This window comes from Anolis carolinensis, chromosome 3, assembly GCF_035594765.1.
Source record: "Anolis carolinensis isolate JA03-04 chromosome 3, rAnoCar3.1.pri, whole genome shotgun sequence".
NCBI classification, from domain to species: domain Eukaryota; kingdom Metazoa; phylum Chordata; class Lepidosauria; order Squamata; family Dactyloidae; genus Anolis; species Anolis carolinensis.
Window position 1 is genome coordinate 139154565 of NC_085843.1, and position 23865 is coordinate 139178429.

Sequence of the window (23865 nt, forward strand, 5' to 3'; positions counted from 1 at the left end):
GTTTTTTCCAGTCACAATATTGTGTGGCACCCTTAACAATATTTTGTGGAACTGTAGTTGAGAAAACCCACTTTAATCTGTATTCTTCCAAGGTCTGCAATGCAATTTTCCAAAAAAGAAAAAGATAATTGAGTGGAGAAGCTCTTCTAAAAATGGGAAAAGTCCACACAAAACAGCAGTCATTTGATTTGGGGTGAACAAAAATGCATCATTTTTGAAAAATATTCTAAACTTCAGAAAAATGTCCCCTTATTCTGTGAGAGGTTTTGTTAAAAACAATATTATTTAAAAGGTTGCATAAAATGAGGACATTTTAATACCAAAATCATGCAAAATTCATACATTTTGGTAAAAATTGGCTTTTTTTTTCATGTCAGGAGCAACTTGAGTCACTTCTGGAGTGAGAGAATTGGCCGTCTGCAAGGATGTTGCCCAGGGGACGCCCGGATGTTTTTGATGTTTTTACCATCCTTGTGGAAGGCTTCTCTCATGTCCCCACATGGAGCTGGAGCTGATAGAGGGAGCTCATCCACACTCTCCCTGGGTGGGATTCAAACCTGGCAGCTTTCAGGTCAGAAACCCAACCTTCAAGGCACTTAGTCCACTATGCCATCTGGGGCTCCAAATCATATACTTTTCTATGCAGATTGAGGGGGGAAATTTCATTTTGGTGCAGAAAAAGAATGGAATGAACTTAAGCGTGGAAAAGCAAAGAAGTGAGTAAAATCAAGCTTAACAGATGTGCCCATTCCCTGGCTAAACTGATGCTATTTTATGCTTTCATAGCTCAAAAACAGAAGAGACTTGTAAGGAATAATGAATTAATAGAACCATAGACTAATAGAGTTAAAAGAGACCACATGAGCTTGTTCATCCCCCTGCTACACAGGAAAAACACATTCAAAGTATCCCTGACAGATGGCCATCCAGCCTCTGCTTAAAAACCTCCAAGGAAAGAGCTTCCACCACACTCCGAGGAAGAGAATTGCACTGTCGAACAGCTTGTATGGTGAGAAAGTTCTTCCTGATGTTCAAGTACAATCTCCTTGCCTGTAATTTGAACCCATTGCTCCGAGTCCTAGTTTCAAGGGCAGCAGAAAACAAGCCTGCTCCCTTTTCCTTATGGCACACCATCACATATTTATACATGGCTTTCATGTCTCCTCTCAACCTTCTCTTCTTCAGGCTAAACATACCCAGTTCTTTAAGACACTCGTCATAGGACATGATCTCCAGACCTTTCATCGTTTTAGTTGGCTTCTTCTGGACACCTTCCAGTTTGTCAATTGTTTAAAATAGAGTGGACACCGCCTGTGGAAATCAGCAAGCAAACTTGTACATATATATTAGATGTTGTACAATTGTTTATTTATCTTTTTAACATCTATATCAGGCAACCCCCCCCCCCCCGCAATCTGACAGTATGCTGTGAGATCTCCCGGTGAGGCATGAATGATGTAATGATTTGATCCTAGCGTCTCTGTATCTGTCTCCAAAATCTCTTTCATGCTACCTAAGCTTTTTGGCTAATACATCATCAGCTTAAAATAATCAGATGTAACATTTCTTGCCCATCTTTCCAGTGGGCTCACAATGTTTTATCATACCTTTCAGGCAAATTTAGACAATCAAATCCTTACATAAACTAAAGGATTTGTGTACATACACACCATCCATTTTTAGTCTACAGTATTAACATTGGACCGTATAGGCAAATGAAAAGCATTTCCATGAATGCACTATGATCCCTCTAGGCAGATGTTAACCAATATTTTAATATGCCTAAACAAATAAGAGCAACCAAAAAATAAATATCCAGGGGCAGCTGTGTTGGCCATGCAGCAAAATAAAACAAAATCCAAAGTACACATTGTGGTTATACCTGTATTGGGCTAATCAAACGGCATAAAAGATATTGCAGTGTAGCTCATTGTCTTCTTCATCAGGTGTTGAATATGATATAGGATAAGAAAGGAGGCAATGTCCACAAGAGAGCAAAGGAGTGTTATTTGTAGCTGTTAGACATGTTATTATATGTCTATGATTAGGATTAAGTGCACAGGATCTTTGAGATGGCTTTGTTATTTAGGTGTACTCAGGACTATTACAAAACCAATGCCAGCTCTTTTGAGATGGACATAAGGAGTACATTTTTAACCATTTGTTTTGTTTGGGACAAATAACTTTACATGTGTGAACAGGCAATCTTTGATTGTGGGCAAGTTGGCAAAAATTATTGGCTAGTCTACGGGTAAAGGAAAGATCTAGCCGCACCCTGTCCTTTCCTCTCACTGTATGAAACTCAGGCCCCTTCCCCACTGTCCTTATAGCCCAGGATTCTCTCTCTGTCTGTCCTCTTTGCCCCATCCGTCTTGTGTATGAAGCCATGCTCACTGCTGTTCCTTAGGTTTTGTTTATGTAAATCTGTCACCAACCAGCGCATGGGGCTAATGCCCAATCTGCTTGTTTAGTGCTGCAAGGATCTGTGGTGCCAATGAATTTGTGTGCAATAATAGCCATATATTTGCATGGAAATCATTCTTTTATGTGCCTTATTGACACTAGCCCTTTGCAAATATTGTGTTCTGAAACAACTCTACAGTATTTATCTGTAGTTCTGGTTGATTAGGATAGTATACAGAAAGTTTACAAGCCTTTGGAGGTTTTCTTTAACCTCACAAAAGAATGTATGCATTTTCTCGCTGAAACCTAGCAGTTAGTTCCTATTAGAGTAGATCTATTGAATATATCTAATCTCAGTAGGTCAACACTTATATAACTTCCACTGGTTCAAGGAGTTCATTCTATTTGGGAATAACAAGTGTATATTGATTGGCTTCTGAAAAGTTTCATGGGTTTGTGTATCCCTAGGAGGGTATCAACCTTCTTATGTCTGTGCATACTCATTTCAGGGCTAGCTAGACAGTTGCCCACAACCCATGAGTTATTTCAGGGATGCTGCACATACCCATCTGATTTAGTTCCATTTGGAAAGAAGTAACTGCAGACTTGTTGCCATTTTATCTAACATAATGTTTCTTTGGACCTTAGAATCATAGAATCAGAGTTGGAATAGACCTCACAGGCCATCCAGTCCAACCTCCTGCCAAGAAGCAGGAAAATCACATTCAAAACATCCCCGAGAGATGACCATCCAGCCTCTGCTTAAAAGCCTTCAAAAAGGAGCCTGCACCACACTCCGGGCCAGAGAGTTCCACTGCTGAACAACTCACACAGTCAGGAAGTTCTTCCCAATGTTCAGGTAGAATCTCCTTTCCTGTAGTTTGAAGCCATTGTTCTGCATCCTAGTCTCTAGGGCAGCAGAAAACAAGCTTGCTCCCTCCTCCCCTATGACTTCTCCTTACATATTTATACATGGCTATCATGTCTCCTCTCAGCCTTCTCTTCTACAGGCTAAACATGCCCAGTTCTTTAAGCCGCTCCTCATAGGGCTTGTTCTCCAGACCCTTAATCATTTTAGTCACCCTCCTCTGGACACCTTCCAGCTTATCAACATCTCCTTTCAATTGCGGTGCCCAGAACTGAGCACAGTATTCCAGGTGTGATCTGATTAAGACGGAACAGAGGGGTAGCACGGCTTCCCTGGATCTAGACACTGTACTCCTATTGATGCAGACCAAAATCCCATTGGCTTTTTTTGTCACCACATCACATTAACTTATAACTTCTGTTATATATCTCTGCGTTACTCCCCCCCGAACATCTATCCTCTAAACTGCCCCACTCTCATATGTCCCTGTCCACATTGGAGTACCCCTCTGTCCCTCTCACTCCGGGTTTTATCTTTGTGTTCATGCGGCCTGCTCTTGTCTTACTGTTTCTTGATTTCTTGATGTGATGTCTATTATGATCTATTGTATTACTTTTAATTATGTTATGATATGCTGTTTTATATTTTACTAGCTGTGCCCGGCCACACGTTGCTGTGGCGAAGTATGGTGGTATGGGAAATAAAGTATTGAGGAATTGGTGGTAGTTAAGGTCAAGGGTAAAGGTTTTCCCCAGACATTAAGTCCAGTCGTGTCTTACTCTGGAGGTTGGTGCTCATCTCCATTTCTAAGCCGAAGAGCCGGCGTTGTCCGTAGACTCCTCCAAGGTCATGTAGGATGACTACATGGAGCGGCGTTACCTTCCCGCCGGAGCAGTACCTATTGATGCACTCACATTTGCATGTTTTCGAACTTCTGGGTTGGCAGAAGCTGGGGCTAACAGTGGGGGCTCTCTCCGCTCCCCCAATTCAAACCTGTGGCCTTTCGGTCCAGAAGTTCAGCAGCTCAGCGCTTTAACACGCTGCGCCATCAGGGGATATTATTTCCTAAAGGTTGTGAATATACAATATTTCTGATTGGTTTTTGTTTGTTTGTTGGAGGCAAGTATGAATGCTGCAATTAGGAAAAATGATTAGGATGTAATGGCCTTGCAGCTTTAAAGCCTGGCTGTTTCCTCCCTGAGTGAATTTTTTTGTTGGGAGGTGTTAGCTGGCCCTGATTGTTTCCTGTCTGGAATTCCCTTGTTTTCAGAGTGGTGTTGTTTGCGATATTTTATGTGCTTCTACTGTCTGTGGCCCTGAGAAAACAGAGGATTTTCCAGACTTTGATGATGGGAATACTTTGTTGGGAGGTGTTAGCTGGCCCTGATTGTTTCCTGTGTAGAATTCCCCTGTTTATTTACTGTCCTGGTTTTAGAGATTATATTGTTCTACATTATTCTATCCCAGTAATTATTTCATATTAAAGAAGAATCTCACTTATCCAACATTCGCTTATACAATGTTCTGGATTATCCAACGCAGTCTGCCTTTTCATAATCAATGTTTTTGTAGTCAGTGTTTTAAATTCATTGTGATATTTTAGTGGTAAATTTGTAAATACAGTACAGTAGAGTCTCACTTATCCAACATAAATGGGCCGGCAGAACGTTGGATAAGCAAATATGTTGGATAATGAGGAATTAAGGATAACCCTATTAAACATCAAATAAAGTTATGATTTTACAAATTAAGCACCAAAACATCATGTTAGACAACAAATTTGTCAGAAAAAGTAGTTCAGTACACAGTAATGCTATATAGTAATTACTGTATTTATGAATTTAGCACCAAAATATCACGATATATTGAAAGCATTGAATACAAAAATGCGTTGGATAATCCAGAACGTTGGATAAGCGAGTGTTGGATAAGTGAGACTCTACTGTAAATGCTACATAGCATTACTGCGCATGGAACTACTTTTTCTGTCAAATTTGTTGTATAATATTATGTTTTGGTGCTTAATTTGTATAACGATTACCTAATTTGATGTTTAATTGGCTTTTCCTGAATACCTTCTAATTATCCAACATATTCACTTATCCTGCCGGCCTGTTTACGTTGGATAAGTGAGACTCTACTGTATATTTCTAATCTTATATTGTCTGCTCAGAACTGGATTATATGAGGCTCCTTCTTCACAGCTGTATAAAATGCACACTGAAGTGGATTATATGGTAGTGTGGAGTCAAGATAATCCAGTGCAAAGCAGATAATATAAGATTATAAATGGGTTATATAGCTGTGTTGAAGGGCCTTGAGTCTACACTGCCATATAATCCAGTGCAAATTAGATAATCTGTGGAAGAAGTCTAAGTGAGGCCTAAATCTGCCTGTCCCCTAACTGAAACCTGGCTGTCACTTGGTTGCTAGGCAACCAAGTGGGCAGAGATTAGCCCTCTAAACTGGCAGCAATTGGATAAAAAAAATTATTGCTCTCCCTCTAATTAGGACTTTATTTTTCTTTTCTTTTTGTTGTATCAACCTTGAGGCGTGGATGATGGGTTGTGTTGTCAAATTTTGAGGTTGGGGGGCCTGTACTTTTGTTGTTTTGTGAATCGCCGTGATGCCATCACTCTTTTATATATATAGATTATATTGTATTGCTTTGGGCATGGCCCCATGTTAGCCGCCCCGAGTCCCCGCTGGGGAGATGGTGGCGGGGTATAAATAAAGTTTATTATTATTATTATTATTATTATTATTATTATTATTATTATTATTATTAGCTCATGTTTAACTTGTCCACAAGGACTCCAAGGTCTTTTTCACACGTAATACTGTCGAGCCAGGCATCTCACATTCTGTATCTTTGCATTTCATTTTTTCTACCTTATCAGAAAGTCCAATGGATTCACCATGCATTGTGGAAAATTGTGATCCTGGTGGGGGGCGTGGAGGACGCATCGGCATGGAGCCCAGCCAGAACTACACGTGCATCATTTAGAGGGCTCCGTGCTGAAAGAGGAGAACAAGTGGTGTACGACAGCAGCCCATCTGATGAGGTCAACAATGGGCAGGATGAATAGAGGTGACATATTTTATATAAAGCACATTACAATCAATGTCTAGAGCCCTTTGATAATATCTCAGCTCCCCAGGAACACAACCCACATATTACTCTGCTGTTCCCTTACAACATATATGGGTAAATTTCAGTCTGTGTTTGAGCCTTGGCTGACCTCAACACAGCTGGCAGGTCCCATTCCCCACTTCCTATCTGAGCCCAATCCCATTGCTCTTTGATGGAGAGGGTCTAGAGCTGAGAAGTTACTGAAACTCTTGATCCCAAGACACCTTCCTACCACTGTCCACTTATGAGTGACTTCAGCATGTCATTTTATTTCCTTTTTTAAAAAGTACCTCTCCAAGCTCTACTCTTCTCCAGCCTCATGCTATTCCCAGAGAACTGCGTGTGGCTGGCAAAAGAGAAACCCAGTCTTGTCCCCGGGCCACAGGGAAGGCCTTTGCGGGCCACATTTGCCTTCTGAATTGTATATTGTGCAGGCCTGCTCTAGATATTCAGGAATTGATCAGTCAGCAGTAAAGAGGGTGCGAGATCATGAGAGAAAGAGACAGTTTTTCCATGTTTGAGTGTAACAGAAAACATGCAAAGGGGAGTTATAATTTAACATAGCCTTTAGCCTTCTCTGCCTCACCAAACTACAAATCCCAGGATTTCATGGCATGGAGACATGGTAATTAAAGTAGTGTCAAAAAGCTATAATTCTGCAATGTAGATGCATTCTATGTCAGGAGAATAGGAAAAAAAAACCAATATGATGAATGTCAAGAACCTAATGCAATGTAACACATTTGACATCTTGAGAAACAAAAACAAAAAAAGGAGAGGTTAAAATTTATTTCTAGGAACACCTGAAAATGACAGACATATGCATGAAGCCACATATATAACCCTTCTTAGGCAAGCAACGCCATTTTACTCCAGATCTATTTCTTATGTGATTTTATGAGCAATTTACAGATTGAAAGAATGGCCTGTTGGAAATTATCCCCAAGCACAACATAAAGGAGTAAATTGCCAAAGGTATTTAATGATGCTAAGGATGTAGTCACAATAAACATGTCACGAACAAGCTTCATTGTGCTGCAGTCTACAGGATGGAGCTTTAACTCAATACGAACTCCTCGAAATATGTGAAAAGGCAAGAAACACACATAGAAGACAGCCAGAAGGACAATGGCTAGCATACGGGCCTTTTGCTTGTGATTGGTGCCTGTGTGGGGCCCTTGGGCCAATGTGTAGATAATCACAGCATAGCAAAGAGTCACAGCTATTAAAGGCAAGAAGAAGCCAAATATGGTTAGGATCCAATTAAACCACCTTGCAGAGTTCAGGGGTTCAGAATTGGTTAGATCTGTGCAAATTAACCTGTTAAAGCTTTGTTTTGTTGTGACCAAGAAGGTCATTGGGCTGACAGCCAACAACGAAAGGACCCAGACTGCAGTGCAGGCCGCAATGGCCCATCTCCGCTTCTGAATGGAAAAGCAACTCATGGGATAGACGATGACAACAAAGCGGAAAAGGCTGAAACAAGTGAGAAAGTAGATGCTGCTGTAGGTGTTGAAGTAGAAGTTGAATCGGATGAACTTGCACATGAAGTTTCCAAAGATCCAATCTTCTCCATTGATGGCATAATGGACTAGGAATGGAAGACAACAGACGTACAGCAGGTCAGTGACAGCCAAATTGAACATAATGATTGTGCTGCTTCTCCAAGGCCTCATTTTGAAGACATATACAGAAATCACAAAAATGTTCCCAGGAAAGCACACGACGAAGAGAGCAATATAAATAAAAGACAAGTAGGTGTTCTGGAAAGAGCTCATTTCATCACTGCAGTTTCTAAAAGTATTTGTAAGGTTTTGGAAAGTGGAGAAATTGGCCATGTCTTCATATTTGGTATCCACCGGTGCCATATTTAATCCTTTGAGAGGGAAAGGAAAAGCAGTGGTTAAATTGTACATTACATGGTGATGCAAATGCACTCGAATCTTCTCTATATAATTATAGCAGCTGTACTCTATTAGTGGATGGCCATCTGATGTCCAGCCAGAGCTTGGAAATGTTCTTTTCTGGGACTACAACATCTGGAATCACCCAACCATGAAAACAGAATATACCTTTAAAAACCCTACATTTAACCTAGTCAAATGTCATAAAGTAGATTACATGGCTTGCATAAGATGTGTAATGTTGGGAGAAGATTTTTTTTTATATGTTAACAGGATTAGGTACAAAGGTATTCATAATGAATTTTCTTGTCATTTAGGGTCAGCTTTTCTCAGAATTCCCAGATCTCAAGGCTCAAACTCTATTCTCTAAACTTCAGGATGAACTGGGGAGAGGGGAACAAAGCCAGGGCAGGAGGGGTGTATTGAAGCTATGTGTTTCGTAGGTTGTTGTTTATTTGTTCAGTCGCTTTCAACTCTTCATGACCTCATGGGCCAGCCCATGTCAGAGCTCCCTTCAGCCATCAGCACTCCCAGATCCTTCAAGGTCAAGCCAGTCACTTCAAGGATTGCCCTTGGTCGGCCCCTCTTCCTTTTCCCTTCCATTTCCCCCCAGCATTATTATCTTCTCGAGGCTTTCCTGTCTTCTGTATTTTGTGTACTCTTGGTGTTCATATTTGTATGTAAACCCATTGCAGCTATGGCTGATGCTTAATGCATCATTCTTCAGTATAGCACAAGTATGTGTTCCTTGTAACATCACCCTTATGGCATTATCAAGACCTGTTCCTTGTAATATCTCGGGGGTGTGGTTGTCTGGTCTTGGACCCCAAATCTTAGGGCCTGGAAACCCTAACCTTTTAAACTGTTGTAAGCTGAGCTTGTTAAATCTGTTCCACAGATAAATTTGATTTTGCCTTTCTCTCTAGTTGGGAAGCAGGAAGGTTTACAAGGAAGAGGTTCAGAATCTGCGCCAAGGATTGGTCTTAAAATCACCAAAGGAAAGCAGGGATTCTGTACTGTGCTACCCTATTTCAGAAAGTCATGCATTCACATGCTCCTATCCTCCCCTTTCCATTTTATCTTTCTTGTTCCATTCTTTTTTCTTTATAATCATACATTTAAAATCTAGCAAAAGATGGCTAAGATCCTATATTTGAAGCATTGCAGACACACACACACACACACACCGGTCACAGCCAATTCTGAAACACCAAAAAATGGGCATTGAGTAGTATTGGTGTATCCAGCCAGCTCTGGCTATGGGGTGTACTGAAACACAGAGCTGAATTCCCCGTAAGTTTCTGAAGAATACTTGGGAATGGCTGTGCAACTTCAGAGGTAGGATTTGGGGGGGGGGGGGGGGTTGTCTTACAATACTGTAAGTACCGAAAAGATTCCAGCCTAATTATTTTAATGACTGCGTAAAAGACCCCCAGAATACGCTCTTAATTTTGCCAGATGGAGAATATGCACCGATTGAAATGTCCTCTGTTAATTCAAGAGCCCTTTCCTTATTTGCATGTGGTTGCTCAGTCTGAGTATGAGCTTGACAAATTTCCATTCAAATTTCAATTCAGCCACACACTCGGCTTTACTGCTTAAAAAACAAATACAAAAACCAAGCCTCCTGCTTTTAACAGGAGCATGGATCACAAAGTAGGTAAGTGAAGCTTTTCCTTGCCTGAAGAAAACAATGAAAAAAAAAGTGCCTTTTTGATTTACTGTTAGAGGAGTGTTTACCTGAGCTCTCAAACATATTTCCAGGGCATATTATAATAAGGGAAAGAACTAGTGATTTCTATTTTCACATGCTCACTGAATGCTGTATCTGTTCAGAAATATCCAGATCTATTTATTTGTTTACAGTATTTATATTCTGCCCTTCTCATCCCGAAGGGGACTCAGGATGGATCACATTATATACATATAGGGCAAACATTCAATGCCCATATATACATAGAACCGAGACAGAGACAGACACAGAGGCAATGTAACCTTCTCCTGAGGGGATGTTCGATTATGGCCACAGAGGGGAGCAGCTGCTTCATCATCCACTGTGACGGCACTTCCTCATTCCAACGTCGTAAATTAGTTAAATTTGCCTCCCCACTTTATAAGTGATACCTTATTTCTTACTTGATAGATGCAACTATCTTTCGGGTTGCTAGGTCAGCAACGTGCAGGAGCTATTCTTTATTTTTTAATTGACGGGTGCTCACCCCGCCATGGGCTGGCCTCGAACTCATGACCTCATGGTCTGAGTGATTTATTGCAGCAGGCTGCTCACCAGCCTGAGCCACAGTCCGGCCTCTAGTTCTAGTTCTAAGCCAAGGCATAGTGTGAGCAACAGCAGACCCACCAAATCACTGAGAATGCCTGAGTCTACCAAAGGGTTCTAACCCCTGGCTCAATAGGTCCTGAAGGTTGTGATCTTCCTTAGAGGAAGGTGTTGTTCCCCTGAAATTCATGATTACTTGAAGACAGCCACTATGCTCTTATCTCTCTTTCGATCAGCCCCAACAATCAAGCACAGTTTGAAGTTACAGGAAGATCAACTATACATCCTTCTATTCTGGTGATCCCTTGGTATCTCATGGTCAAGAAAGCGATAAGCATTCACGCGAAATCCCAGGCATTTCACCGTCTCATTGCAGTTGGTTTCAGAGGCTTTGAATAAAATATAGTCAATAGTACCATTGAAGTCACTGGAATTTTAGAAACTTAAAATGAAATAAATCTCACGGATTTAACTATATTTAAAAATTGCTTCTCCTATGACACTTCCACTTTACTTGAGGCATGGAGCACGCTGCCTCCCATCATACAACATCGATGTACTTCTGGTGGGGTTTGTGCTTCAAGTGAAGTGGAAGTGTTGCAGCACGTGGTGGCAGCAACACGGGAGGCTTGCCATGTTGCATAGGAAACAATGGGGGGAAACTGGGCAGCAACACTTCGCCTGATGGGATGAGATGATGGGGAAGGTAGGGGATTCAATGTGATGGGTTTCCCACGAACCACACCCATCCCCGCCGTATTTGACACAATGTGTGGCGAATCCCAGCCTTAATTTGATGAGATTCCTAGTCAGAGGTTTGACATTTGTTTTTTAGCATAAAGCTCAGGTAGTGCCCTAGCCAGTGGTCACACTGGTTGTGGGTTCTGGATTTCGTAGTTCAAAATTTAACTTTCTGCTCTACCTTTAGTTTATGGGGACATTTGGTATAAACAGTCTTTCCAGAATTTTGACCTTATTCGACGCAGAATTTCCCTCCCCCTCCCAGGTTTCTACACAATTTAAAACCAGTTTAAAGATGGAGTCTTATGGAGCCCATTATACCATACAAAACTACTTCCAGATGTTTCCTGTGGACACCATCTTAAAAATGTGCTTAAAATGTGTAGAAACTGAGGTTTTAAGAATTGGGTAGCAATCATCTTCAGAGCTCCCGGATCGCTCAGAAATGGGTAAGGACACTTATTTATATGTGGGATGAGAACTATCAGATTCCCCCATGTTCAGTCATTTTAGTGATGCCAAAGAATGGGTGTTCCTGTGGGCGGTCTCTAAATGAGCACCAATGCTCCTTTTCTCACCAATAGTCTTCTTGCACAAAACTTTTACAGTAATTTTCTTTAAAAAAATTCTTCAAGAATTGTGCATTTTTGATATGTCACCACTTCACTGTGGCTACGTTTCCCCATTTTAAGACCTAGGTTTCAGATTTCTGTAATTGCAAAGTTTCCTTTTGTTATGGTATGTAGATAATTCCTCCCACTTTCCCCGCTTCATGGCTTGAGGTCCTAGAAAATGGACATCAATGCACCGCTGTAGTGGGATATGATCATAATCCTAGTCCCATATATAAAACTGTGTCCTGAAGTAATGACAATTTGTGTCCCATTTTCAAACATCTGTGGTCCCTTCTCTATGTAAGAGAGGGATTACATACAAGCATACCCATTGTTTACAGTTCTGCCTGGTGCATAGTCTGTGTATTTCTCCTGCAAGAAACATGAATTTACCATTTTCTGCCAAGTAGTTCCTCTGGTGCCTCTGACCAACTACAACAGGATGTTGCCTTGGCAGTTAAAGTGAACTATAATACTGTAATAATACCAAAAGGTGCCAGGTTCAAATCCCGGGAGCGGAATGAGCGCCCGCTGTTAGCCCCAGCTCCTGCCAACCTGTTCGGAAACATGCCAATGTGAGTAGATCAATAGGTACCGCTTCGGTGGGAAGGTAACGGTGCTCCATGCAGGCATGCCGGCCACATGTCCTTGGAAGTGTCTATGGACAACGCCGGCTCTTCGGCTTAGAAATGGAGATGAGCACCAACCCCCAGAGTCGGTCACGACTGGACTTAACATCAGGGGAAAACCTTTACCTTTTTATAATACTGTAACAGACTATGACAACACGTCAAAGGCAAAGGGGTAAAGCCTATTCCCTTGTGCACTCTAGTGTCAGTTTGTTTCACATCCTTCACTATGACCCTTGAGCCCATTATTTATAGTGACCCCCTTGGTATATGATGGGCTTTGGTTCCAAGAATCCCCGTTGATACCAAAATCTGTGGTTGCCAAAATTCCATTATATACAGTAGCATTGTAAAATGGTGTCCTTTAATTAAAATGGCAAAATCAAGGTTTGCTTTGAGGAATTTTTAAATATCTGCAAGCCACAGCCGGTTGAATCTGTGGATCCAGAATCTGTGGCTATGGAGGGCCAGCTGTATGTTTAAATTCAGCTTTGCAAGGGCCTCCAAATCTGAGAAAGCTTTGAGAAGGGAGGAAAATCCTAAAGGGGTGTTACTTTAATAAGGACAAGCAACACAAAATAGGCACCCTTATTAGTAAACAGGATAAGAATAGAAAAGAGTTTCATTTCAGAATTTTTCAAAATTCAAGATTTTAACAAAGTTTAGAAAATTGAATTGTGGGAGAAAGCAAAACTGACAGTAAAAGTATATAAGGAAATCACTCCTCTCTCTGTTTTTCATTTATTAAGCAGGAATGGGTTCCTACATGCTTGTTGAAGAAAACTTTAAACAAGCAACTTGCTATGGAGTTAGTCACTTTGAAATTAATGGGCTTTCCTTTAGATCAAATGCTTAAAAGCATGCTATGGATAAATGAATTTGATTCTGGAGTCCTTACACTGTTATATATATATATTTTTAAAAAATCAAATACTTCTTTTTTAGCTTGCTTTTAAGAAGCAGAACTGCTAAATCAAAAGAAATATGCTCTTTTCCATAAGACCATAAATTTGCTTTGTTAAAAAGGTAGTATTTCCAAGTTACTTTGAACCAAATTAAGACTTATGTGAAAAGCAAAATTGTTCTTTTTCTCTCTAGCTTCTTCTTGTTCCTGACACGTATTATAAGTAGAACCTAGGAAACATTACCCTTTCAGACCCCAGAATTGTTTCCTGTCTGCTATATATATCTATCTCATTAACACTCTAAGCTCTTCACGGTCGTACATTATAAATACCAGACATTAGAAACAGAGAAAGAGACTAGTTACCTGGATATCCATAATGATTTTTCTTTAAACATCCATTCTTTTAGCAAGATATTATCAACCACAAAAGTTTGATAACTCATGCAATCACAGGGGTTTTGCTACCAGCCATAATCACAATGTACTGACCAAGATGCCTGTAAAACGAGAGCTCACAAAAGCCCTGTTTGCATGTAGCTTAGGGTTATAAATCAACACCTAGCCCTGCCCATTCTTTGCATGTTTTCTGCCATCTAACTCTCTGCCACCTTCAAGTTCAGAGGCATTGGCTGCTGATTCCTAAAGGCTGAGAAGGAAACATGTGAAAAAATAATGCCTTCACAACTTATTTCTGTGCTTTCCAGAGACATCTATTTGATGATCCCTGTGAAAAACAGGACATTGGATAAGACTGGATCTTTCCCATCATTTAAAATGCCTCTTTTTTTGGACTGTCACTCCAAAAGTCCCATAGCTGCCATAGCCAGTGGGGAGTTCTTCAATGTACAAAGTATAATTTCCATCCCATATTTATTTTCCCTACCTGCTTTGTCTATTTGATGTATGTTCTGTTTCTATACAGACACTCTTTTTTATCAGTTTGATTTTTTGACCGTTTATGTCCATATTGGACCTTTTAATGCTGTGGATGATTGTTTATATTTCCTGCTCTTAATTATGACCTTAATTATGACCTGTTTAATTTGTTTTTAAATGTGATGCTTGTTGTTTTAACTGTTTGATTTTATGATGTTATGTGATTTGTATTGGGCTTTCCCCGTGTGAGCCGCTCCGAGTCCCCGTTGGGGAGATGGAGGCGGCATACAAAAATAAAGTTGTTATTGTTGTTGTTGTTGTTGTTGTTTTATTTTATGACACAGCAAACAAGATAGATATGCTGGATTTCGTTTCACAAAATCACAAGTCGAACACTTCCCAAGTGTCTAGGACTGTATGATGTATTTTCGGATGATGTGCGCAGATCCCAGTAGGGTGGCCTTTTGCAGTTGGCAGATCGTAATTTTGTCAATGTCTATTGTTTCCAAATGCCGGCTAAGATCTTTTGGCACAGCACCCAGTGTGCCAATCACCACCGGGACCACCTGAACTGGTTTCTGCCAGAGTCTTTGAAGTTCAATCTTGAGGTCCTGGTAGCGACTGAGTTTTTCCTGTTGTTTTTCATCAATGCGACTGTCACCTGGGATGACAACATCAATGAGCCAAACCTTTTTCTTTTCCACAACTGTGATGTCTGATGTGTTGTGTTCCAGAAGTTTGTCAGTCTAGATTCGGAAATCCCACAGTATCTTTGCGTGTTCATTTTCCAATACTTTTGCAGGTTTGTGATCCCAACAGTTCTTTACTGCAGGGAGGTGGTACTTGAGGCATAAGTTCCAATGAATCATTTGGGCCACATAGTTGTGCCTCTGTTTGTAGTCTGTCTGTGCGATTTTCTTACAGCAGCTGAGGATATGATCAATGGTTTCGTCAGCTTCCTTGCACAGTCTGCATTTATTATTATTATTATTATTATTATTATTATTATTATTATTATTATTATTACTTTATTTTTGTACCCCTCCTCCTTTTCCCCAAAGAGACCCGGGACGGCTTACATATGGCACAAGGTGCCTAAAGCAAAGCCTAAAATAAACAGACAATACAATACAAAATAAAACCATGAGTATATAAAACAACAATTTGAACTCAGAACAGTGCCCAATAGCATATAGTGTCATCTGTCATAAAACATGGCCAACTGTAAACATAAGAAAGGAAAGAGATAGTAGCTAAGGAACAAGGGAATGGGATAAAAATGCTGTGCTGTATCATAATTGCAGACCATTGGGTTAGACATTCTCAAAGGCTTGTCTAAACATCCAAGTCTTCCATTCCCTCCAGAAGGGAGATAGGGTGGGGGCTCCCTGGGGAGGGTGTTGCAAAGCCAGGGGTCCACCGCCGGGAAGGCCCTCTCCCTCGTCCCCACCAACCGTGCTTGTGACGGTGGCGGGACTGTGAGAGCTCTTAATGCTCATGCAGGTACATTGGGGGGGGGGGGGGGAGGAATGCGGCCGTGAAGATAAGCAGAGCCCAAACCTATATTTTCCAAATCTTGCCTTGTTCACTCTTAAAATTAAGAACATCAAGCAACCCTCTGGCCCATAGCAATCCCAGCATTGTAATGAGCAGTTAGGAATCATTTTCAAATATTGAAAATTGGCATATGTCCATGCTGCTTTTCAGCAGAGACAGGATACATCATGCCTTATCATTGGTTATACTGACTGTACCTGAAGTGGATGTAATTCAAAAACAACTGAAGCTGCCCATGCTTGCTTAATATTCCATTAGATGGAACCTTGGCAATAAATGTGGCATCCAACTGCTGTTAATAATTGTTTCTAGTTAATTGCTGTTGAGTTGACTTTGACTTATGGAGCCATTATGAATGAGAGACCTTTGGCTCACACTGATATCAACAACCCTACTCAAATCTTGTGAATTCAGAGCCTTTACCTCTTTCAGTGAGTTTATCCATCTGCAGTGTGGTCTTTCTTATTTCCTGCTGCCCTTTTCCTTACCAAGCACTACAGGCAGTCCCAAGTTACAAACAAGATAGGTTCTGTAGGTTTGTTCTTAAATTGAATTAGTATGTAAGTTGGAAAAAGTATATTTTTAAGTATAACTCCAGGAAAATATATATTATTTACCTTTGGATAGCATAGGGAAGGGTTAATGCCCATGTGGTGTTTGTTTTGCTGTATGCGCCCCATTCAGAAAATTTCCCCTCATATTCTGTCCATATGATAATTGGATTTTGAAAAATGTGGCTTGTTGTGGAAACAAGGATTGGTGATAAAGCTTCAGTGGAGATACTTTTCCCCCATGATAGCTCTTTAAGGAGTGGATTTCCCTTCCTAGGAGTACATTTCGCCTCACATTCTGTTGTTTCACCCCATTCTTAACTATGAGTCATTTGTAAATTGGATGTTTGTAACTTGGAGACTGCATGTATTGTCTTTTCTACTGAATCATGTCTTCTCATAACATGGGAAGTTGGACAGTTTCAGCATAGTCACCTTGGCTTCTATGGAGAGTTCAAACTTGATTTGCTCTAGAACCCATTTATATACTTTTTTGCGAGTCCATGCTATCCACAGAACTCTTCTCCAGCACCACATTTCAAAGGAGTTTATTTTCTTCCTATCCTATTTTTTCACTCTCTAGATTTCAAAACTATACATGGAAATTAAAAATATGATGACACAGACAATCATGACTTTATTATTCAAAAGATTTATCTTGGCACTTCTGAATCTTGTCTAGATCCTTCGTAGTTGCCCTTCTATACCCTGCTCATCTTCAGATTTGTTGACCACAGTCTCCATTTTGATTAATAAACATGCCATAGTATGTAAAATCTTTCAACTATTTCAATGTCTTCGTTGTCTACTTTAAAGATATGCAAATCATCTGTGGTCATTCTTTTTTTGCTTTCTTAATATTCAAATGTAAACCAGTCTTTGCACTTTCATCCTTGACTTTGCTTGATAATGATCCCAAAATTTTGCTGTTTTGTGCAAAGAGTCTAAATATCATACATTTTTGGTATTCCTGCCTCCTATTGTCTGTTACGCCTCCTTTCTTTGAGTCTAATTCAGTTTCAGATAAGAGTCCATATGCAAATTAAACAAATACAGAAATAAAATGCAGCCTTGACTGGCCTCTTACAAATTAGAAATCATTTTGTTTCCCCATATTCTGCCTTGACAGTGGCCTTTTATCCTACATTCAGGTTACATATCAGGATAATCAAATATTGTTGCACATCTACTACATAGTCAGTAGAATCCTTTAAAGCAGCGGTTCTCAAAGTGTGCTCCAGGGAGCCCTTGGGACTCTGTGAAACGTACACTTTCCTCCTCCCTCTCCAAGCTTTCCCTCCTCTTTCTTGCTCCTCCCCCTGCCTCCCTCACCCACAAAAGCCTTTCTTTCTTGCTCCCAAGATCCTTTCCTCCTCACCTTGCTTGCTTATTTCTCTCCCACCGCTCAGAGGATGCTTCGATTGTGCTTTTCCTGCATGGCAGAATGGGGTTGGGCTGGATGGCTTCTGCAGCCTTCCACTGAAATCATGTTAAGTTCATGTTGATTAAAATTGTTCTTCATTTAAAATATTTTATTGTTCTTTCTTTTTTTCTCACTACAAACAAGATATGTGTATTGTGCATATGAATTTGTTCATTTTTTTCAATTATTTCACACAAACAGTCTCCATCCATCTGCCACTGGCCCAGCCTGTCTGTCAAATTTTTAAAACACAATGTGTCCAAAAGTTTGGCCATGTCTGATACATACATATACACACACACACACACACACACACACACACACATTAAAGTGCTTGTCATTATCTATAATCCCTAAATGGTTCAGACCCGGACAGGTTTCGAAGTCCACATCTATATATACAAACCAGCTCAAGCACTGCGGTCGATGGGGGAGGCCCTGCTCTCGGCCCTGCCCCCTTCTCAAGCACGGTTGGTGGGGACGAGAGAGGGAACCTTCTCTGTGCTCACCCCTTTCCTCTGGAACTCCCTCCCTAAAGAAATAAAAATGGCCTTCATCATCCTCTCCTTTAAAAAACATTTAAACATTCATTTATGCACCTTATACTTATGGAGGGGAGGAAGACTAGCACACCTTTATATATTTTCTCGCATAGATATTGGATACCTACTTCAGCCTGTGGAAATTGTGTGTGATGGGTCATATTAGGTTTAAGTTCAATTACATATTATTTTTTATTTAGTTTTATAAATTTATTTTGAGATTGTTTTATTCACTGTTTTGATTTGATTTATCATTGTTTGTTTTCGGCATTGAATATTTGCCATTTTGTTACTTTTGTTAGAAACTGCCCTGAGTCCCCTTGGGGAAAAAGGGCAGGGTACAAATAAATTATTATTATTATTATTATTATTATTATTATTATTATTATTATTATTATTATTATTATTATTATTAAACATTTCTTGGAGATCCACAAGAAAATTTTGCTTCAAAAAGGGCTTCATGGCTGAAAAGGGTTGAGAACCCCTGCTTTAAAGCAAGGACTGGGTTTCATTTAGATTTCTTTGTTATGCTACTTTAGTTAATGTATGCTTTCAATAAGGTCTCTAGTGCTGCTTCCTTTTCATAACCTATCTTAGACATCTGGCATTTTTGGCTCTGTATAAGGTGAAAGGTTTTTTTTTTTGGTTTTTTTTTTTTTTGGTAAAAATTAGAATCACCTTGCCTTCATGAGAGATTAAGGCAAAGATCTGGTGATTGCTGCAATCTCTGGTGTTCCCTTTCTTGGGAATTGGAACGTATTTTGACAATTTCCAGATGGTGGGCCATTGGTTTTTTTCCCCCATATTTGTTGGCAGATTTCAATTAGAACTTGAATGATTTATGTCTCTGTAGCTTGAGCCTACTTTATTAGGCTATAATAGTAGTAGACCAGTGTTCCTGATGATTTATTTCTCTGAAGTGAATTGAGTGCAGCCTCTACTCACTTTCTCAAATTGTAGGTTCATTTTCAAATGGTTTCTCTTTGAATAAATCTGTTTCTCTTTGAATAAATCCTCATCTCCTTTATATATTCATTGTATTATTTCCATTATTTAGTTGTGTATTTTCCTGTTGGTTGTATAGCACCCCCACTCCTACATAGGTTTATTAATGGAATGTATATGTAGACTGTGTTGGGGAAGTAGTGCTGGATTATCTGAAGCCACTTTTGCTGTGAGGACTCCATTGAACATAATCCTGAGATTTGTAGCTCAGTGAAATGTCTTGCCCTTTTCTGCATGACAACATTGCTAGGCCTATTTAGAAGAGCAAAGTCCATCAACAAAGTCCCTCAACCTGTAAATCCCAGGATTCTGTGCCATGGACCCATGACAGTTAAAATGGTATCAAGTTTGTATAACTATGTAGTGTGGATACACCTTGTATTCTGGAAGAAAGTGGAAGATGTTGAAAGGGAGGACTGTAAGAAACGAATCACAAGATAAGATAAAATTGGAAAAGGCAGTAGCAGTTGTTGTTATTGCTTGCTTCTTGTTGTTGAGTCTCTTTATAATCCTAAACTTCAGGATTACTAATCTTGTATTTAAATCCAGAGCCGGTGCTGGCTTCTTAGCTATGCATTCTTCCTGTTATATTATGGGAGTGGGGGAAAGTGAAATCCCATGTTTCAGAGTGAAACAAAAAAAACCCTTGTTATAATTTTTAAATTCTCATTAAGTGAAAGATCAAGCTTAGGAATATCATTCTTAGCATAGCAGGTACAAGACATACTATCTCGATTATTGCAAATACCTATTACAGTATATTCAGAATTCCAAAAAAGCCAACATCGCCCTTGTTAGCCTCCAATTAAGGTTAGCTTTTGTCTATATGCCCTCTGCATTGCAGTTGATAACTTAATGAGGCAACTAAACAACTAACACTTCTGCCATCATGACAGAAGGTTCTCTGATTGTTGGTTGCTTAATTGCCAAATTAGTTGACTTTTGCAGAGATGCAGCACTCCTGGAACATCTAATTAAAGCAAATCATGCCTGAACAAGAATATAATGTCCTTAAATTTGAACTCCTAAGGAAAGAAAAACTTCAGTGAAATGACAAGATAAACAACCATCACACAACAACTTCCAGGTGAGTTCCTTTTGCCACAAAGACAGTTGGTATCTCAGAGATTTACTGTTTTTTGTGGACTTCAGTCTATTTCACCATAAAATCATAGCGTTGGAAGAGACCAACTGGATGAGCCATCCAGTTCAACCCCTGTCATGCAGGAAAAGCACAATGAAAGCACCCCCAACAGATGGCCATCCAACCTCTGTTTAAAAGCCTCCAAAAAAGGAGCCTCCACCACACTCCGAGGCAGGGTGTTCTGCTGTTGAATAGCTCTTGCGATCAGGAAGTTATTCTTAATGTTCAGATGGAATCTCTTTTTTTTCCTGTAATTTGAACCATTGCTCTGAGTTCTAGTCAGGGCAGCAGAAAACAAGCCTTCTCCTTTTTCTTTGTGACATCCTTTCAAATGTTTAAACATGGTGATCATGTCTTCTCTCAACCTTCTCTTTTGCAGGCTAGATATACCCAGTAATTTAAGCCTCTCTTCATAAGGCATGGTCTCCAGGACTTTTAGTCACTCTCCTCTGGACACATTCCAATTGTCACATTCTCTTGAAATTGTGGTTCCTAGAATTGGACAAAGTGTGATTTAAGGTGAGGTCTGACCAAAGCAGAATAGAGGGGCACCATTGCATCCTTTGATGTAGACACCATACTTCTTTTGAAACAGCCCAAAATGTCATTGGCTTTTTTAGCTGCCACGTCACACTGTTGGCTCATGTTCAACTTGTTTTCCATTAAGACACCCAAGATCTCTTTCACATTTTGTCACCCATCCCATATCTTTGCAATTCATTTTTTTCTGCCTAAGTGTAGTATCTTACATTTCTCCTTGTTCAAATTCATTTTGTGAATTTTGGCCCACGTCTGTAATCTGTTTGTTGTAGAGCCACAACACCCCCTCCCCAAAGTTTGATAAAGCCATAAAGAGATTCCATGGGGCCCCGGTGGCACAGTGTGTTAAAGTGCTGAGCTGCTGAACACAAGGGCCAAGAGGTCACAGGTTCCAATCTGGGGAATGGAGTGAGCGCCCGCTGTTAGCCCCAGCTTCTGCCAACCTATTTATTTATTTATTTATTTATTTGCAACATTTATACCCCGCCCTTCTCACCCGAGGGGACTCAGAGCGGCTTACAAAGTTTATTTATTTATTTATTTATTTCAAACCTAGCAGTTTGAAAACATGCAAATGTGAGTAGGTCAATAGGTACCGCTCCGGCGGGAAGGTAACAGCGCTCCATGCAGTCATGCCGGCCACGTGACCTTGGAGGTGTCTATGGACAATGCCGGCTCTTCGTCTTGGAAATGGAGATGAGCACCAATCCCCAGAGTCGGATATGACTGGACTTAACGCCAGGGGAAACCTTTACCTTTACTAAAAAGACTCCAAGCAAAATTTATGATGTGTTGTCAAAGGCTTTCATGGCCGGGATCACAGCGTTGTTGTATGTCTTTTGGGCTGTGAGGCCATGTTCCAGAAGTATTCTCTCCTGACATTTCGCCCACATCTATGGCAGGCATCCTCAGAGGTTGTGAGGATGCCTACCATAGATGTGGGCGAAACGTCAGGAGAGAATACTTCTGGAACATGGCCACACAGCCCGAAAGACATACAACACAAAATATATGATTTTTCTTTATTTTAAAAACGTTTTCCACAGCTCCAAAGTTGTGAAATGGCAAAGGCTCCAGGATGGACTTAACAGCTGCTGCACTCTAAAAAACTCTGTCAAACCTAACCCTTTAATAAAATGGATCAATTTGATGATTTATGTATAACTTTTATCATTGATATTTTGTGTCAATTTTTAAATATATAAACTGTATCAAATGTATGTATCAAAATGAATGCCTTCAATTTACATAATCCCTTAGGACTCCCTTTTCTTCCCTTGAGAAAAGGAGGGAACATGTCCAGACTGCATTTCATTCCAACTATGTCTCTAGAGGCAATGTCAATGCTGCCTCTATCAATTTCTCCCTACACTTAAAAAAAAACTAAGAGGTCATTAAACCTTTTGTTGTGCCATCTAAAACGGCATTCACTAACACTTCACAAAAATACGGTAATTGCTCTGAATCCATCCATTTGATGTATTTTAAAATATCACTAAACTTTCTAAACTAAATAGTTTTTTAAAAACCTACTGTATTCCACATTCAGGCATAATGGAAAACTCTGTTTTGCTGAAAATTTAAAGTAGATGTATGTTGATCTCCTGTGGATTGAGAAAGAAAAGGGGACACAGGGGCACAAGGGTTACTGAGGCATGTAATAAGAAATTGTTGTTTCCAGATACATCATAACCAACCCTGTCTAAGTTTAGAGTGTAGGTGTAGTATAGGTTTCATCGATAGAAAGTACAGAAAGACAATTTATCAATTCACAATGGCAAAAAGTTGCCATAGGAAATCATGTTTTGGGTTGTTTTATCAGCTTCCTAAGGTGATTCTTTGCTGCCATCTTCTGGCTTACAGAAATATTGCATGTACTAGAAAAAATATCTGGGTAATGAATACAACAAGCTCTAAGGCCCCTTCTGCATTGCCATATAATCCAGATATCAAAGCAGATAATCTGGATTTTATGTGACAGTGTAGTAGGGGCCTCAGTATCTTGTTTACGGTGAGCTTTCCAGGATATATAGCCATGTTCCAGAAGCATTCTCTCCTGACGTTTCACCTGCATCTATGGCAGGCATTCTCAGAGGTTGTGAGGTCTGTTGGAAACTAGGCAAGTGGGGTTTATATATCTGTGGAATGTCTAGTGTTGGAGAAAGAACTCTTGCCTGAGGCAAGTGTGAAAATTGCAATTGGCCACCTTGATTAGCATTGAATAGCATTTCAGCTTCAAGATCTGGCTGCTTACTGCCTCGGGGAATCCTTTGTTGGAAGGTTGGAATATTTTTAAAAGATGTTCATTTCTGATTATTGGAAGAGTCAGGAATAAAAATAAAAGTTTTGGTAGGACATTCATTTTTATTATTGCAATTCTGCCTAGTAGTGATATATTTAAATATTTCCATTTGTCTAAGTCCTTTCATATACAATTCCATTCCTGTTTGTAATGATTTTTTAATAGTGTAGTATTGTCAAAGGCAAAGAGATAATGTATTCAAATAGACTTAAGAACTGAACAAACAATTGGAACCGAAGAGAAGAAAAGGGGACAGGTTAAGTAGGACTGACTAAAGGAAGATGAAAAATAAAACAACACAAAGACGAAGAATGGAAGCCAAAAATTCCCCCCTCCTACCTTTTTTTCTTTTCTCTCTCTTTTCCCCTGTCTTTTAAATTTTTCTTCCCTCTTTTTACCCATCTTCATGCCCCCTTTTTCTCATCATTTAACTCCCCACTGCTTT

At 39.9% G+C, this 23865-nt stretch overlaps 1 protein-coding gene across 1 annotated transcript; it reads right to left on the reverse strand.

Annotated features, from left to right (window-relative positions):
- Window positions 1-7189: 7189 nt before the first annotated feature.
- On the reverse strand, window positions 7190-8262 carry oxgr1 (oxoglutarate receptor 1). Its single transcript, XM_003218670.4, has one exon. It carries the CDS (start codon window positions 8240-8242, stop codon window positions 7283-7285), a length of 960 nt encoding a protein of 319 aa, XP_003218718.3. The 5' UTR covers window positions 8243-8262; the 3' UTR covers window positions 7190-7282.
- Window positions 8263-23865: the final 15603 nt, after the last annotated feature.

Coding starts and splice junctions, on each gene's coding strand:
- oxgr1 (XM_003218670.4), bottom strand. CDS start 8,242: ATGGCCAATTTCTCCACTTTCCAAAACCTTACAAATACTTTTAGAAAC.